The 17,110-nt window shown below is 54.9% G+C and overlaps 1 protein-coding gene across 4 annotated transcripts in view; it reads left to right on the top strand.

Annotated features, from left to right (window-relative positions):
- The window catches only part of DRP2 (dystrophin related protein 2), a 33,676-nt gene that overhangs the window by 13,514 nt on the left and 3,052 nt on the right, over positions 1 to 17,110 (top strand). For 2 of the 4 annotated variants that reach the window (XM_037408465.1, XM_037408466.1), the window contains 20 exons: positions 2,508 to 2,641; positions 3,448 to 3,604; positions 4,745 to 4,865; positions 5,394 to 5,662; positions 6,150 to 6,296; positions 6,815 to 6,893; positions 8,090 to 8,150; positions 8,559 to 8,620; positions 8,895 to 8,969; positions 10,981 to 11,182; positions 11,386 to 11,471; positions 12,216 to 12,373; positions 12,512 to 12,678; positions 12,992 to 13,103; positions 13,493 to 13,629; positions 13,908 to 13,973; positions 15,350 to 15,415; positions 15,673 to 15,816; positions 16,477 to 16,714; positions 16,847 to 16,967. In XM_037408465.1, coding sequence (XP_037264362.1) covers positions 2,508 to 2,641; positions 3,448 to 3,604; positions 4,745 to 4,865; positions 5,394 to 5,662; positions 6,150 to 6,296; positions 6,815 to 6,893; positions 8,090 to 8,150; positions 8,559 to 8,620; positions 8,895 to 8,969; positions 10,981 to 11,182; positions 11,386 to 11,471; positions 12,216 to 12,373; positions 12,512 to 12,678; positions 12,992 to 13,103; positions 13,493 to 13,629; positions 13,908 to 13,973; positions 15,350 to 15,415; positions 15,673 to 15,816; positions 16,477 to 16,714; positions 16,847 to 16,967 — 2,602 coding nt within the window. Of the gene's footprint in view, positions 1 to 374; positions 529 to 2,507; positions 2,642 to 3,447; positions 3,605 to 4,744; positions 4,866 to 5,393; positions 5,663 to 6,149; positions 6,297 to 6,814; positions 6,894 to 8,089; positions 8,151 to 8,558; positions 8,621 to 8,894; positions 8,970 to 10,980; positions 11,183 to 11,385; positions 11,472 to 12,215; positions 12,374 to 12,511; positions 12,679 to 12,991; positions 13,104 to 13,492; positions 13,630 to 13,907; positions 13,974 to 15,349; positions 15,416 to 15,672; positions 15,817 to 16,476; positions 16,715 to 16,846; positions 16,968 to 17,110 lie in introns of those variants that run through there. The other 2 variants (XM_037408468.1, XM_037408467.1) reach the window with 2 other exon arrangements.

Below are 17,110 nucleotides of genomic sequence, written 5' to 3'. Positions count from 1 at the left end.
CTGGGTAAATCTCTTCCCTAGGAGACACTCCTGTCTGTGCTGCATGTGCATCCTGCCCTGCATCTGAGGCCAAGGTCTCTGCTGGTCACCCCAGCTCAGCTCACCATCACCTTTGCAGAGACGGCTCTTCGCCGGTGCCTGCTGCAATCCCTCTGCACCCAGCCAACTTCCCACAAGGGTCTTTCCCACACCAGGGTGCCTGGCAGGGGACAGATCTCTGCCTGCTTTGCGGGCAGTCACGGTGGCACTACCAGGGTTAAGGCAGGTTGGAGGCTGCTGGAATGCCACTGGACAAAGCTGGGATTGAGGCTGGGTGCGAGGCATTGCCGCCCCCCTCCACATTCCTGGGGGGTCAGTTCTCAGGGTGGCCCTGCTCTGCTAAGCACACAGCACTTGCCTGCTTCCCTGCGAGTGCTGCCTGGTGGCACCCGGAGGGGTGGGAGGCGATGCCTGCTCCTCCGGCAAAGCTGAGCGGCCCTGCGGAGGATCTGTGGCTAAGCACAGGTAGATGCGCTCGTCAGAGCCTGCGTGAGTGTTCTGCACCTGAAAATAAAGCTGTTCAAGGGTGGAGGGGGAATGCAGGGCCAGGCTCCCACTGCTGGGGCTCTGGCGGAGGGATGCCTAGGGGATGCTCAGAGGGAAGGCACTGCTTTTTCCCTCTGCTCATTTGCAGGCTTTTGTTCTAGGGGAAGCAGATGTTCAACACCTGGCCCCTGCTTGGCCACTGTCACTGGCTATTTACTGGGCATGGCCTGTGAGGCACAGGCTTGTGGGCTTTTAGTCTTTTCTTAAACAAGGCTGGGAGGACTGTGTTGTCTGCTGAGTTGTGCTGCAGTTACACTTGCACCCAGGTGGAGCTGATCCCCTCCTTTGGTATCCCCTGGGATAGAGGGGAGGCTGAGTGCTCCCTGGCAGTACTGTGGGGCTAACCTACTTCTGTGTCATGAGGATGTGCACATGCAGAGTATTGATTTTTCTATGTGTAAGCAGAAGTTTTACCTTGAGTGGTTTATTATTCATGGCCCCAAGATTCCTGTGAACTCTGTGGGTGATGGTTTTCTCTCTTTTCTTGATGCTCCTGGAGTGGCAGGCTGGGGAGGCAGAGAACAGCCTGGTGTTAGATGTTTTTAGATGAAGCAAACTTAACACCTGTCTTGTTGATAATTTGATTTCTCTCTGAGAACTGGCATGAAGGGGATATTGCTTTAGCTGTCTGGCCAAATTGCTTGTCTGGTGGCTTCTTCCCACCTGATGTTCTCCTTGGCTTGGCTGGCTCTGTCCCTTGGACAACTCTGTGAGCTCTTGGACAGGATAAGTGACAAATATCTGCATGTTCCCCTTGGAAGAGCTGCTGCTTTCCCCCAGAAGCAGCTGCCCTTCTCTCGCAAAGGAGTACCTGTTGCATGTGCTGTTTAGAAAGTACTAATGTGGTTCATTATGGTTGATTAATCATCTGGGGATAATTATCACAAATTAGCTCTAACATCAAAGTAGCATTAGATTGAAAGGCTGACATTTCCCCAACAAAGCACATCAGCGTCTCACTTGTGGAAATGCAGTGTGTCGCTGTGTTTTGCACAACAAGCTATGTTTTTTTGGAGAGGAAATTCTGTCTCACTCAGAGTCCTATGTGAGATGCTCCTAGTCCTGCTGGTGTGTGTTGCTGTCACCAGAAAGTGCAACGATGTCTTCACTGCCATCATGATGCAGTGCTAAAGGCTTAGGAGAGGATTCCTTCCCCCATCCAATGAGGATTTGTTGTCCAGGGACCAGCATCTCATTTTCCAGGCTGAACGGTGTGGTGCAAATTGTGCTTCCTTCATGCGGCTGGGTTAGGATTTGCTGCCATCTGCTCCCCGGCCGCTCAAGAACATCCTTCCCACCACTGCTCATTCTGGAGAGGTGTGGAGGAGAAGCAGCATCTGTGGATGAGAAGCAGCATCTCAGATTTGCTGTGCAGTCAGGGAATATCCTTGTGCTTCTGTAGGGGAGCAGGTGGCAGGTCTCAGTACTGGGGATGGTGTAAAGGACCCATGGTGCTTGTCTCTTCCTGAATCACAGCAGCCCTGTATGGTGTGGAAAGAAATCACTGTTAGCCCTGCAGGGGCTGTAACACACAGGCCAGCTCTGATTTAACACTTAGCAGTGAGATAAGTTCATTGCTGGATAACTGGGGGGTAAATTCATAACTGGATAACAGGGATCCTGCAGAACAGGAGACGTGCAGTAAGCCCTCCCTTCGACCTTTGCTCTTAGCGCTACTGGAGTCGGCACTGCATCCTTCCTCCAGGCGTGGCCCCGAGCTTCCCTGGAGCTGCTAACAGACCCCTCCGGCAGCAGGGCATTCCCCTTGCAGGTTGAAAAGCCAGGCAGGGTCAGGACAGAGGCACGTAGGTGTCCCCCAGAAAGTGCTTCACCCAACCTGATGGTGCAGCGTCTGTGCCATCTGAGGATCGCAAGCACCGGGCAGTGATCTCTGGATGCAGTGTGGCTCTGTTTCTGCCCAGGTTGAAGCCTTGCAGGATGGTGCAGGACCTTCGTGTGTAACCCCCCGGGCTCTGAGTGGTGCTGCCGGGCCTCAGGCCCCTCTGGAGATGAATCTTTGCTGGAATGAAATCAAAAAGAAATCCCACAGCCTTCGGTAAGAATCCCTGTCTGGAGAAAGCTCCAGGGCTGGCCTGGCCTTCCAGCCTTGCCTGCTGCATGTGCTTGTCAGGAGGTTTTTCCACTTGCTCATTTCATGAGCCACACGAATTCATGGTGACCTTGGCTTGGTTTCCCCTCTTGTACACAGACCTCTGAGTCTTTCTCCTCATGCTGAAAATCACCGCCTCTGTTTCCACCCATCTCATCCTCTTCTCCCTCCCTTCACTCCTTATTGCTTTCTGCTGCTTTCTCCATCCTCTGCCACTGCTGTCTCTGTGGTTTGTCTCTTTTTGCCCCGCAGCCTTGCTGCCACCTCCTCTGTGCTTGTCCCTTTATCAGGAGCCCCCTCCGTGGTGTGGGCGGAACATGACTTCCAAACCATCAGAGGTTGCAGCTCCACAGCCAGCATGATGGAGAACTTAACTGGGGCATGTTAATCGTCTCTTGCCTTAATGCAAGGCTCCTGGAGGGTGCCCAGTCATGTAAATGTGGAGCCAAGCCCCCTGTGCTGGCCAGAGCACAGCCCTGACACACCGGTGAATGCGGAGTGACTGTCCTCTGCTCTGGGGTGATGTCCCCTCCCCGGTGCCTCTGTGCTGCACCCAACCTGATGGTGCAGTGTCTGTGCCATCTGAGGGTCACGCACAGCCTGTGCTGAGTCATGCTGCCAGGCACTGGTGGGGTCCTGGGGGTGCCCAGGGGTTACCACCCCCACCACGGTGCTACGCCTCCCCTCCCAACGGAACCTGCTCCTCTCCTGCCTGTCTGACCACCCTGCTGCTGTCCTCGCTCTCCTGCCAGGGCTCGACTGGAGGCCTTTTCCGACCACAGTGGGAAGCTGCAGGTGCCTCTCCAGGAGATCATAGACTGGCTCGGGCAGAAGGATGAGGAGCTGTCAGCACAGCTGCCCCTACGGGGTGACATCCTCCTGGTGCAGCAGGAAAAGGAGATGCACGCGGTACGTTCCCTCATGCCTCCCCTGCTGCCACTCACTGCTAGGATGAGCTGCAAGTGGGCAGCCCTGCCTAGGACCACAGCCTGTGAGTGCACCGGTCCTTGCCCATCTCCATCTCTGCCTCCTGTGGGAAGGCAGAGCCCCAGCCCCGTAGCAAATACCCACGGCATGAGACAGACAGAGCCCATCTGGTGTTAGACAATAAATCTGCATTACAGCCCCAAGTCATCTGCAGGTGCTGCAGCTGCTGGTGGGCCCCATCGCTTCTCTCCTAGTTTCTTTCTTATGTCCTACTTCTGCAAGAGAGGGAACTGCCTCTCGCTGGCCTCTGCTTTTGGGACCCTGAGGCCTCAGGAGGTTGGTTCGTCTAAGGGTGACCCGGTAATCAGGACAAGAGTGATTCCTGCAGTAGCACACCATCATCATATCTGAAACTGGGGTAAACCCAGGCAGATCAGGCTTTCCTGCTTCCCTGATCAGAGCATTTTGTTCTTGCTGCCAGTAGCTGTTGGGCTTTAGCTGTTTTTACCTTGAAACAAAACTAAACTGTTGCTCACTGTTGCTACTCCTCACTGTCGCTGGAGCTAGCCACTTTCCTGATGCACAAATAGCCGATCCAGCAAACAGCACCAGTGGGGGGCTGCAGCTGGAGGGGAGGAGAGGATGTCCTAAACCAGTCTGCCTCCAAAGTCTGCCCTGGCAGATGTGCTACTCTGGGGCATCTTGCTGTTCCCTCCTTGCTCCTCCAGCAGCTGGACTTGCTGCTGAACAGCTGCTGGAAGGACTGCTTGCAGGACCATGCTCTTGCTGCATGAGTGAGGAGTGTCTCCAAGCAGCGCCTGTGAAAGCATCATCGATAAAGCAGTTCCTCCTGTGCAGCCCTGGCTCAACACACCCTTCTGGGCTCACTGCTCCATCTCCCCCCTCCAGCAAAACTGCAGTCCAAACCTCTGCAGGAACCACCTTCTTGCAGGTGGTCATTCTTTCCCTGAACTGCAAAAATATTTCTGTTATTTTTTCTCCATATCTCCAGTGAGGTTTGGGCCCTGGAGCAAATAAATCATGCAGCCCTGGGGGAGGGAGCAGCAGGGGTATGGTTTTCCAGCTCAGCCTGCCATCTCATCTCTGCGCTCTGCTCTCCAGGCTTTCATGGAAGAAGTGAAGTCTCGGGGACCGTACATTTACTCTGTCCTGGAGTCAGCACAGGCTTTCCTTTCCCAGCATCCATTTGAGGAATTAGAAGAACCAACTTCAGAAAGCAAAGGTCTGTGGAGCTCCCCCTTCCTCGTTCTCCCATAGCACAGCACAGCTTCTCCTGGGCTGGACTGGAGCAGATGGAGTAGAGGTGGCTGGTGTGGCACAGAGGGTCACATCAATGCTCTGCCTCATGCCATCATGCACCAGGCTGTTTTCAGCCCTTTGGCCAAAGGTTGGGCTGGTATAGAGCTGTGCTTCTGTCCTGGTGAAGGCAGAGGCTGCTGGCACAGCCCATGATGGGGCATCTTATGAGACAGCATCAGATGTGCTCTGGGGTGGGATTTTAAAGGGTAGCAGGGCTTCTGCCTGTGAGGACAGACAGAGAGCAGAAAGGTCTGTGAGCAGGCTGGATACCTAGAGGAGCTGGTGCAGAGATAGATACTATTCTCACTTGGTTTCCCTCCCTCTTTCCAGTTTTTCCTAGATCTTTTTCAATGTCTCTTCTTCCCCTACCCTCCCTCCAGTTCTTGCACACTCTCCTCTGGGCTGGGCTCTTATTTTTGCTCTGCATTCCCCTTCTGCTTTGCCTTCACAGATGTCTCTCCCCGGCACCGGATCCAAAACATCAGCCGCTTTGTCTGGAAGCAGGCGAATGTGGCCAGCGAGCTGTGGGAGAAGCTCACAGCTCGGTGCGTGGACCAGCACCGTCACATCGAACGGACCCTGGAGCAGCTGCTAGAGATTAAAGGGGCTATGGAGGAGCTCAGCACAACACTGGATGAGGCTGAAAGTGTGCGTGAAACCTGGGAACCCATTGGGGACCTCTTCATTGACTCCTTGCCAGAGCACATCCAGTCGACCAAGGTACTTCTGGTTCTGAGAATGCTCCAGCCTTGGCCCCAGAGATGATGAGATGTTGTCTCCCAGGAGGGCAGTGCTGCTCCTTCTGACTACTCTGTCCAATGCAGCCTCATTACTTGGGGTCTCAGGGGCTAGGTCCTTCCTCAGACAGTCCCCTAGCTTTGTAAGTGTGGATTTGGCCCACAGTGTCCTGAGCAATGAATTGGCTGTGCTGAGTCCCTTGCAGCTCAGCATAGATGAGCCATTGTCAACATCTCGCTTCTCAGGAGATTTGAGTAATCTCCAGCTTGGCTGGTTTGAGTTTTTTTGTTTCGGGGTTTTTTTTCCCCCCACTAAGGTATCCTGTGGGAGGGTTAGTCAGCAGCATCTTGCCAGCCCCTGGCCCACCCTAGCTTGTAGAGGAGGAATCAGATCCAGGTCCTGACCACTCACCTGCTTCTTTTCCTTCTTCCCCTACACTGTGCCTGTTCCCCTGGGCACGGGACTCCAGCTATTCAAAGAGGAGCTCTCCCCCATGAAGGATGGGGTGAAAGTGGTCAATGATCTTGCACACCAGCTTGCCATCTCAGATGTTCACCTATCCATGGAGAACTCCCGTACCCTGGAGCAGATCAACACGCGCTGGAAGCAGCTGCAGGTGGGAAGGAGTCAGGACCAAGCACTGCAAATAAACCACAGGCTGGGGGATGCTGGGGAAAGGCTGTTACTGCTGAGTTTCAAGGATGATACAGTAAGGCTTGGCATAGCAGGAATGGTACAGCTGGTGTTCCTGGAGAAGAGCATTAGTTCAGTGTGAGGAAAGTGGCTGGTAAATCTGTAGAGGTCTTGAGCAGGAAAAAGCTATGGGAGGAACAAAAGATGCTGTCTGAGGAAAATTGGGATCTGGTGAGGAGGCCAGTACCAGCTGTGGCTTTGTTGATGTCTGTGAAGATATGGATACAGATGAGCTGGTGATGTGGCCTGTGCTGCCTCAGCCTGTGGGAGGAGGTGTAGAGGACTAAGTGGACTGGGAAATGCAAATATTAAGGCAGGGGAGGAAGGAAGAGGACCTGCATGCTGGGGCATATCTGTGTCCATCCACAAGCCTTCCTGCATGGGGCTTCATTCTGAAATGCCTGATGGGCTGCCACGGAATTCTTCTGTCCCGTTCCCCAGGCCTCCATAAATGAACGCCTGAAGCAGCTCCAAGATGCCCACCGGGACTTTGGACCAGGCTCCCAGCACTTCCTCTCCTGTACGTGAGTGGGTCCTCCTGGCTTCCTGCCATGCGGCTGCCTCTGCAGCATGGCATAGCAGGGGCTGTGGCACCGGGGAAGGGGGCGCAGAGTCCTGTTGCTGAGCCCAGAGCCACACACGCAGCTAGAAAAGGGCCCAGGCCAGTGCCTGGTTCACAGGAACCAGAGCAGTGGGCATCTCCCAAAGTTAGTGTGCTACCTCACCCTGTGGGACCAAGGGTGGGACATCAGTGTGGTTTCCCTTCAGAGCACAGAGCTGTGACACTTGCAGCAGCAGCTCCCAGGTGATACTGGGACCGTGCCAGCCTCAGAGACAGGGTGGGCAAGACAACAGAAGGAAGATAGATGGCAGGAAAAGGTAGTCCTCCACATCCCATGTTAGTCACTCAGAGGCCAAAAATGTGTACCTTAAGGAGATTTTCATTCATGTGGCCGGACAGAGCAGTGCCGTTCCTACAGAGATGAGCTGCTGCCGGCTGCTGGCTCTCAGACCTGCGAAGGATAGGCAGCAGGTTGTGCTCCAGAGTCTGGGGTACATCCTCAGAAAAGCTGAGCTCTGCAGGGTCCTCAGATGTCAGTGGGGTTTGTTGGCCTGTGTTTCTCTGCAGACCATGTCCTCTGAAAGGAAGAGCGACTTTTCCAGTTGCTGGAATTGATAAGCTGCCTGTGACAAGGGAAAATAGCTGTGGGTCATAAAAAGGGCTTTCATCCTCTAGATAACAAACATAGGGTGGCAGGCAACTGGTATGGGATGCATCCTCATCTTCCTGAGATACTGCAGCTGACACAGAGCATGAGTAACGGGAACAGTAGATACTGTGGGTGCCCAAGCCTGGTCATAACACGCAGTGTTGTGTGTGTGCCCGAATCCCAGCCCTGCTCACTGGTGACCACAGCATTGCCTTGAGCATCATCAAAAATGTCAGGAAGTGTCTCTTCTCGAGTTCTGAGCTCAGCCAGATTTAGATACCCTGCCTCAAGAGAGGCAAGACGCCTCTGACAAGACCAGAAGTTGTGCCACTTATAGGTGATACTTGCTTGCCCACTCCGGCAGCCCCAGTGGGTGATTTGGAAGGCACAGCCTCGTCAGAGGCACCCGTATGCGAGCACAGTTCCGCTGGGCTCTCATCAGAAACAGCAGCAGCCTAAAGGAGTGTTGGGTGTTGAACTGACATCTGTGTGTCTCTCCTTGCAGCCTCCGTCCAGGTCCCCTGGGAGCGAGCCATTTCCCCCAACAAAGTGCCATATTACATCAAGTGAGTGTGCTCCCAGCTGCAGCCTGTGGTCTTCTCTGGACCGGTGGGAACAAACTGGGGACCAATTAGGAGCAGGGAACACTGGGCAGACTGGTCTGAGCACTGACCTCCAGTGAAGCATGTCATCCCCTACTTGGCAGAGCCAGGCTTTTCCTGCCTGATAAGACGCCCCAGATGAGGGTGGACTCTGGCTTGAAGGAGGGGAGGTTGGCAGCACATGGGGGCATCCTCCTGTGGGCATCCCCCATGCTGCTGTGGCTGGGAGCGTGCTCACTAGCATACAGCAGCCCCAGCATCTGCAGCACTGGGGGACTGGCTTCCAGGGCCAGATGGGTTCATTCTTTACTCTCTCATGGCAGCTGCTTAATTCCAAGCTTGACTTTTGATCTCCTTCTACTTTCCTTCCAGCCACCAGGCCCAGACGACATGCTGGGACCACCCAAAGATGACGGAGTTGTACCAGACACTGGGTAAGGAGGCTGCCACGAAACTATCCCAGTAGCATCTGCCTTTTTGCAGTGGGGTCCTGTATGAGATCCCCCAGCGCACCTGCTCCTCTCTGTGGCACAGGGTCCCCCAAAGCAATGGGGTGCGACCCCCTGCCAGGTTCTGCCCCTCCTCCTCCAGTACGCACTCTGCTTCTGCTGGTGGGGCTGGTGTCTGGGAACTGCAGCTGCTGCTGCCTGCTCGGGAGATAAGGTTGTCAAGCTGTGGTTTAATTCTTCTTTTCCTATGTTATTGCAGCGGATTTGAACAACATCAAGTTCTCAGCTTATCGGACGGCTATGAAACTACGACGGGTGCAAAAAGCCCTGCGATGTGAGTGTGGGAAGTATTTCCCTCCTGCTGGGTCTCCCTCAGTAATGGCATTAAACTAACACAAGCTTTTATCAGCACATCAAAGGCAGGATCCCACCAGGGGCCAGGCGGCTGAGGCGAGAAGGACTAGGAAGATGAGCCTGTGGCTGGAAAGCCGAGCAAATCCATCAGCGAGCTGTCTGTGTCAGCACCTTTTTTTGCAGGCTTAGGCTGGGAACGCCTCAAGAGCAGGTGTTAGGCAAAGGGATTTGAGAAGAAAGAGGTCCAGTTCAGAGTTACGGAGCTGTGCAACCGGTCAGGGTCTCGCCCAGGAGGCCCAACAGAGCCCTGAGAAGCCGTGGATGTACCAGAGCCAAAACCAGCCTCGCTGGCAGGGGCAGAGTGCGCTCCACTGCTTAGAGGAGGAAGGGAACCAATAACCCGACTTTTGCACTGTAGGTAGAACTCCGGTTAAAACGAGGACTAATATCCAGGTGAACATAATGCAATAGGAGTTCAACATGATGTGTGGCGCTCAGAGAGGTGGCTGCTCCTCGGAAACTGCTGAAGAGTTTCTGAGGGAATCAGTGAGCAGGCAGGTGGGAAGCTAATAGACAGGGCATCCTTGGCTGCTGGAGGGTTTTTGGCAAGGCCTCTTGCCTAAGGCTCTGTCAAAATTAAACAGCGGCAGGATGAGGGAAAACTCCCTCCTGAATTAATTGTTCCCAACTGGGAGGAGATACACCAGGCAGCAGTGGGGTCCCAGGTGGACCTGTGCTCCCTGATGTCTTGTGAAAACCTGGAAGAGGCAACGAGAGGCTGAGAGGAGGTTTGGTGTTTGGGGGAGTTGAACCCTGGCTGCGGGGTAGTTTCATGACACTGTGGTGACCAGGCTGTCCCATACCCAGGGACATGGTGCAACTGGGGTAAAGCAGCAGTTAGCTTCTGCCACCCTGCAAAGACGTCTATGCAGCAGCATAGTGAGGAAGAGGGCAGAGAGCAAAGCAGAGCCCTCCCCTGTGCTGCCTGTGCATTCTTGGTTGCTTGTCTCCTGCATCTCATACGCTGTGCTGACACCTTCTTTCCAGCCCAGAAATGATGTGGAAGAACATGAATAAGTGCTTCTTATTCAAGACATACTTGAGAAGGGCAAGAGGCTGCCAAGACAGCTTCCCCACGATGAGAGGTTTGCAGAAGTGAGTGGCCACGTAGGAAAGAAGCAGTGTGGAACGTGTCAGAGCCATACACAGTCATGGGCAGTGTGGGCATGAGGGCGAGCAGGAGTGATGTGGTACCAGTGTGTGAACTGGGGATCCCCAGTGCGCCTGTCAGCAGCTTTGACAGGAGAAGGGAGGACTTTTCCACAGGGTGAAGTTACAGTGTGGAAATGGCACATGATCCCCTGAGCACTGAGAACATAAATGATCTCAGAAGTGGAAAGACTTTAAGGAAAAGAAAGATTGCTGGCTGCTAAACATGGTAGCACGTACAACCTGCAGCCATAGCAATCTGAATGCAGGGTAACCAGGGCAGCCCACCCCGTCCTCACCCCATTTCAGGTTTGTGCCTTGGCACCTGCTGCAGGTCAGAGCTGCAGACAGGACTGCTCCACCTCAGGGTAACTGCTCGTGGGGTCTGTGTGGCTCTGTGCCCCCTCACCTCCCTGTGCCAGCCCCGCAGGGACATGGCATGTGCGGAGGCTGGCTCTGGGCACCGGTGGCTCCACACAGAGCCTTTCACGGGCAGCATTTTCCTGGCCATGGCTGGCCGCAGCAACAGGGAAGGAAGGTCACACAGACCACCACACAGAAGTGGCTCAAATTGACTTTATAGGTGATGTGGGTGTTTTTGGAGGGGTTTGCAGGTGGGAGAGCAATTCTGGGAGCTCTGCCCACCCTGCCAGCATCTTCCCTGCTGCAGTGGGGCTGAGACAGCTCCAAGGCAAGGCAGGGCTGCATCTCCCTCTTCTTAGTTCTTACCTCTCCCATGTTCCTCTTTGCCTCTGATCGCTCCGCCTGTGCTTTCTGTGCAGTGGACATGGTGACCCTGGCCACAGCCTTGGAAATCTTCAATGAGCACGACCTGCAGCCCAGTGACCGCGCAATGGACGTGGTGGAGGTCATCCACTGCCTGACCACCCTCTACGAGAGGCTGGAGGAGCAGCGGGGCATCCTGGTGAACGTGCCACTCTGTGTGGACATGAGTCTCAACTGGCTGCTGAATGTCTTCGACAGGTACCGGTCCCTAGGTGTCCTCCTGAGCTGTAGGGCTGCTGTGCTTGGAAGGAAACCTCTGTGGTGTTCTTCCAGCTGGCAGTGCTGCAAAAAGGTCCTGGCCACTAGCGAGGGGGCTGCCTGGCATGGGCTTGCCTTGCTGATCCCCTGCATAAAAAAGCCTCCAAAACATTTGCAAACCTGTGCAATATCTTGCCTTGCAGTGGCCGCAGTGGGAAGATGAGGGCTCTCTCCTTCAAGACGGGTATTGCATGTCTGTGTGGGACAGAAGTCAAGGAGAAGTTTCAGTGTGAGTCCCCCGTCTCCCTCCCCCAGGGCCTGGTGTAGAGTAACCTGGGGAAAGCAGGAGTGCTTTTCTTTCCTTGCTTAGCCCTTCTCTTCCCAGGAAGAGCAGAGAAACAGCTTTCTTGCAGTGACTAATCTGCTTACGTTGCCACCCCTCCCTTCCTCCCCCCCATTCCCTCCCCAGGCCTACGCTGCCTAAATTAGGGGGCTTTTTGGTAGACTGACTGGTGCTGCGGTGATCTTGCTTGCATGGCACTCACTGTAAGGAACAGCGCAGAGAAGGCAAAGAGGCAACAGTTATCCAGTGCTTCCCAGAAAGAAAAAACCTGGAGGTGCAAGCCTGGGAAGTAGGTTTCAGGCAAATTAAAGGAAGCCCCATTCCTCACTGTGTTTTAACCATGGTAGTCTTTGCTGTGGGATACTGTGGAGGGGATAGCACAGGAAGCACCCCAAGGGTTAAAAAAAGGGTATGGGCAGATTGATAGCGGACAGACCAGCTGTGGCTGCTAAAGAAGTGATAATATGTAACCTCTGCCTCAAGAAGACTCTAAACTCCTGGTTATTGGGAGCTGGAAGGATACTGGTAAAGGTTACTTAACCATAGCTCAGTTTTTCCCTCTTTTTTGAGCTCCCTGCTGGAGACAGGTGGTGGGGCCCCCAGTCTGATCCACACGTGCCTGCGTCCTGCCTGGTGTGCTGGGGCATCAGCTGTGTCTCTAATGGGGCTGTGTGTCTGTCCTGCTGGCAGATCTCTTCAGCCAAGTGGCAAATGCTGGGGGATTCTGTGACCAGCGGCACCTTGGCGTCCTGCTCCACGAGGCCATCCAGGTCCCACGCCAGCTGGGAGAGGTGGCAGCGTTTGGGGGCAGCAATGTGGAGCCCAGCATCCGCAGCTGCTTCCGCTTTGTGAGTAGGGTGCTGTGGCCCGTGCTATCCCCTCTGCAGCAGCCGTGCTGGGGAGAGGCTCCCAGAGGTGGTGAGGAGCTTGCACCCCATCACAGCTGGATCCCAGCCCTGAGCAGCTGCTTCCTCTCCCCTCCCCAGAGCAACGGGAAGCCCACCATCGAGGTGTCCCAGTTCCTTGAGTGGGCCAACCTGGAGCCGCAGTCCATGGTGTGGCTGGCTGTGCTGCACCGGGTGACCATGGCTGAGCAGGTGAAGCACCAGACCAAGTGCTCTGTTTGCCGGCAGTGCCCCATCAAGGGCTTCAGGTAGGCATTGTGATATGAGACCTTGGCCCCCAGGCAAAGTGCATGATGACCTGCAGGAGAGAGCTGAATTTGCTCTGTGCTGTTGGGGGAACCTAGAGCTCTGCAGCAGCAGTGTTTTGGGCAGGTCGGACCCGGTGCCAGCAAAGGGGAAGGAGCAGGATGCTTTTCTGGGGGCTTCAGCTATCAACACTGTGGGTTCACTGGGGTGCAAGAGCAACACAGACCACCTCTGTCCCCTGCTGAGCAATTCTTGGGCTCCAAAATGATGTGGTTTTGCTGACTCTGCCTCCCTATGGCCTCTCGACCTCTCCAGGTATCGGAGTCTGAAGCAGTTCAATGTGGATATCTGCCAGACTTGCTTCCTCACCGGGCGAGCCAGCAAGGGCAACAAGCTGCACTACCCCATTATGGAGTACTACACCCCGGTATGGGGCTGGGCTGGGCTGGGAGGGCCTTGACTCAGAGCAGGTCCCTGTTGAAACCAGCAGCCTGGCAGTGTTTAGGCTGGTGCAGCCCCAGAAGTAGATCCCTTGTATGGTTTTGTTCCCGTCCGCATGCTGGGAGTTGCCTGTGTCCCTGCTGGTTTGGGGCTCAGGGAGAGCGGGATGCATGGCATGCACCAGTGCCCAGCTTGGCTTGTGCCAGGCCCCGTGCCAGGCTGACAGAGCTGCCGTGCCCTCCTTGCTTCCTCACTTGTGTCTGCCTCCTCTGTGGAGCTTGTGCCCAGACTGAAGAGACCTCTTTCCTGCGGATGCTGCCCTGTGATCCCCCCTTTTCATTAAGCAACACCTTGGTAATGTTTGTGTCTCTGCAGACCACATCCAGCGAGAACATGAGAGACTTTGCCACAACACTGAAGAACAAGTTTCGGTCCAAGCAGTACTTCAGCAAGCACCCACAGAGAGGTTACCTGCCCGTCCAGTCCATACTGGAGGCTGACTTCTCAGAGACGTGAGTTGGCTGTGTCTTTCAACCCTGCCTGATACGTGGGCTCCACAGATGGAAGCGGCATCTCAGCTGTGAGACAGGGCTCCTGTGGGAGGGCTGAATGGGGCACTTGCTTTGGGGGTGATATGGCACCTAGTTCTTGGAGAAGCAGATATTTCAGCCTCCCTTTCCAGCCTGTCCCTGGCTCTTCTCAGCCCAGGTGAGACCAGGGCAGCCTTTTCTAGCTCCTAACTCTGAGTGAGGACAGCCAAGCCTTGCTGACCACTGTGCATCTCTTCCAGACCAGCCTCCTCCCCGATGTTACCACATGCCGATACCCACTCCCGGATCGAGCACTTTGCCAGCAGGTATCACCACTGGGCACCACTGTCACACCAGGGCATGGAGCATAACTCCGATGGGTGTGGAGGGGTTTTGGGGCAGATGTACGGTGAGCTCCTGCTGCCTGCACCCCCCTCCACGCTTCCCAGCATACTGCCTGGCTCTGCCGTTGGGAAGAGGCAGCTGCAGCGCCAGGCAAACCTGCCTGGGCCACGGCTGATGCCACACAAGTTGGTAGCAGACACCATTCATTTGACAGCAGACGTCTGTCATGGTTTAACCCCCAGCCAGAAACTAAGTACCACGCAGCCGTTCACTCACTCCCTGCCCCCTCCAAGATGAGAAGAATTGGAAAAGAATGTAAAACTTGAAGGTTGAGATAAGAACAATTTAATAGTTAAAATAGGAGAAATCCCACCAAACCAATAGTATTAATAATAACAATTATCATGAAAAGGAGGGAGAAGGGGAGAAGAACAAAACCCAAAGGGAGGGGAGAAAGAACAAGTGATGCACAATACAGTTGCTCATCTCCCACTGACGGATGCCCAGCCAGTACCCGAGCAGCAACTGACAGGCCACAGCCAGCTCCCCCCAGTTCATATACTGAGCATGACTTTCTGCGGTACGGAATATCCCTGTGGCCAGTTCAGGTCAGCTGTCCTGGCTGTGTCCCCTCCCAGTTTTCTGTGCCGCTCCAGCCCTCTCGCTGGCAGGGCCTGAGAAACTGAAAAGTCCTTGACTTAGTTTAAACCTTATGTAGCAACAACTAAAACCATCAGTGTGCTACCAACATGGTTCTCACACCAAATCCAAACCGCAGCATTGCACCAGCTATAAGAAGAATATTAACTCTATCCCAGCTGAGACCAGGACAGCTTCCTAGTGATGAAGCGGCCTTCATGTACCTTCCTGCTCTTCCCAGTTTGAGCTGCTGGTTGGATTGTCACCAGGCAGATCCCTCAGTGTCTTGCTCTGCTTGTGTGCTCACCAGTGCCGTTTGCACGCTTGCCATTGCTGCTGCACTGTGGTTTGTAATGCCTCTCCCCTCGCCACGGGTCCAGGCAGAGCAGGGACCTGAGGAGCACGGGGAGCCTGTAGCTCAGACCCTAGCCTGGAGCTGGTATCCTTTCACCCCTTTGCTTTGCTTATGCGAGGGGAGGCTGAGCCAGCTGCATGGCAGCAGCTCTTTTATTCCAGAGACTGTCACCCCAGAGCAGCAGTGTCTTTGTTTTATAAAAAGGCAAAACTCTCTAGAGCCTGTAAAGAGGGGCAGACTGGTGCAGGCCAGCTGGGAGCCCTGTCAGAGAGGGGTCTTGTGGGGGCTGCTGTAAGTAGGGTGCACGGAGAGACATTCAGGCTGTCTCTGACCATATCTCAAACCTGTTTCTCTTTCCTCCAGGCTTGCAGAGATGGAAAGCCAGAATTGTTCCTTCTTCAGTGACAGCCTGTCCCCTGACGATAGCCTGTGAGTTCTGCCCCCTTTCCCTTCTCCTTGCTTCCTGCGGAGTCAGGGCTTCTGTGGCTCCATCGCTGCCTAGGCAGGGCACAGAAATGTTTTCCTTCCCAGCTTCTTTGAGTCTGAGCTCTGAGCTCTAGAGCTGGAGCAGCCAAAAAAAGTTCCCATATGAAATCACCTTCCTCCAAACTGTCCTTCCCCAAGGGCATGCAACTCCCGTGAGACTGATGTTCCTTACTAAGGTGTTTCTCCACCTGCTGCCACAGGGATGAGGACCAGTACCTGCTGCGCCATTCCAGCCCCATCACCGACAGAGAGCCTGGGGGCAGCCAGCAGGTTCCAGGAAGCCTCAACATGGATGACAAGGGAGAGCTGGAGCGAATCCTGGCCCACTTAGAGGATGAAAACAGGTAGGAGCATGGGCAGCTCTGAAAGTGGGCTTTATAGCCTAAGGGGAAGGGACTGGAGAAGCCTGGTAGACATCAGAGTGGAGCCAGGGGTAGCTGCTGGGGCTGGAGGTGGGGACTGGAGAAGCTGGGTGGGCTTGTTTAGAGGGTGTCTACACTGGAGCCCTAAAACCTTCATGGGAGCACTCAGTGAGGGTGTGCTGTCTGAGGAAGGGAGAAGACTCTGTTCCCTAAATGTTTCTGCCCCTGTCACCAGAACCTGTTCCCCTCCTGAACCCCAAACTGGCTGAAGTGACCCCAGGGCACTACTGTCTCCCTTGTCGCTGAGCCCCTGCAAACAGTGGTGGTGCTGCCCTGGACCACGTGAGGTGAGGCTCTAGGCAAGGCAGATCAGCTCAGGAGGACATGCTTTCCCTGCCCTTAGGTTCTCAGCCTCTTAGGGAGCAGTTGCATGTCTCTGTAGTCACCTAGGGCTGCAGGCAGGCCACCCTGCCGTGCAGGGACAAAGTCCAGGAGTGTGCTGGTCCTCAAGCTTCACACGTGGCAAAGCCTCCAGGGGTGTTTTGTCTCTGAGTCATGGGCCATCCCCAGTATGCAGCTGTCGGGTGTTTCCAGCAGTCTCTAGAAAGGAGAGTGGTGATGCTGACCTAGGCTATCTTGCAGGATCCTCCAGGGAGAGCTGAGGCGTTTGAAATGGCAGCATGATGAGGCGGTAGAGTCTCCAACCTTGGCTACAGGCTCTCCTGAATCAGTGCAAGACCCACGTAATGATGAGCTCCTGGCAGAGGCACGAATCCTTCGGCAGCACAAGAGCCGCCTGGAGACCCGCATGCAGATCCTGGAGGACCACAACAAGCAGCTGGAGTCCCAGCTGCACCGACTGAGGGAGCTGCTGTTGCAGGTATTCTTCCCATAGCGAGGATCCTTGGGGTGGGCTTTGCCGTAACAGAGCTGGGGCAGTGGCAGAAAGGGATGGTCAGAAGCAGGGGAGGACGAGGACAGAGGATCATGACAATCCTCCTCCTCTCTCCAGCCTCCAGCAGAGACCGATGCCAACGGGTCAGCAGCCTCTTCCTTGGCTTCATCTCCACATCAGTCTGAAGGCAGCCAGGCAAAGGAGAAAGAGCACAGCACCCCTGACACTAGAGCTGCAGGTGAGGGTTGGGGTTGGGCTGAGCTCTCGCCCCAGTCCCTTGGTTCAATGCTGCAGGGAGCTGCCTGTGCCCACCCTGCAGAGATGGTGGCCTTCGAGCTGGATGCCCAGAGAGCCTGATCACCACCCCAACCCCTCTCCTCT

Source organism: Falco rusticolus, chromosome 14 (genome assembly GCF_015220075.1).
Source record: "Falco rusticolus isolate bFalRus1 chromosome 14, bFalRus1.pri, whole genome shotgun sequence".
NCBI lineage: Eukaryota > Metazoa > Chordata > Aves > Falconiformes > Falconidae > Falco > Falco rusticolus.
The sequence above is the reverse complement of the archived record's forward strand: the minus strand, read 5'-3'. Positions and strand labels throughout refer to the sequence as shown.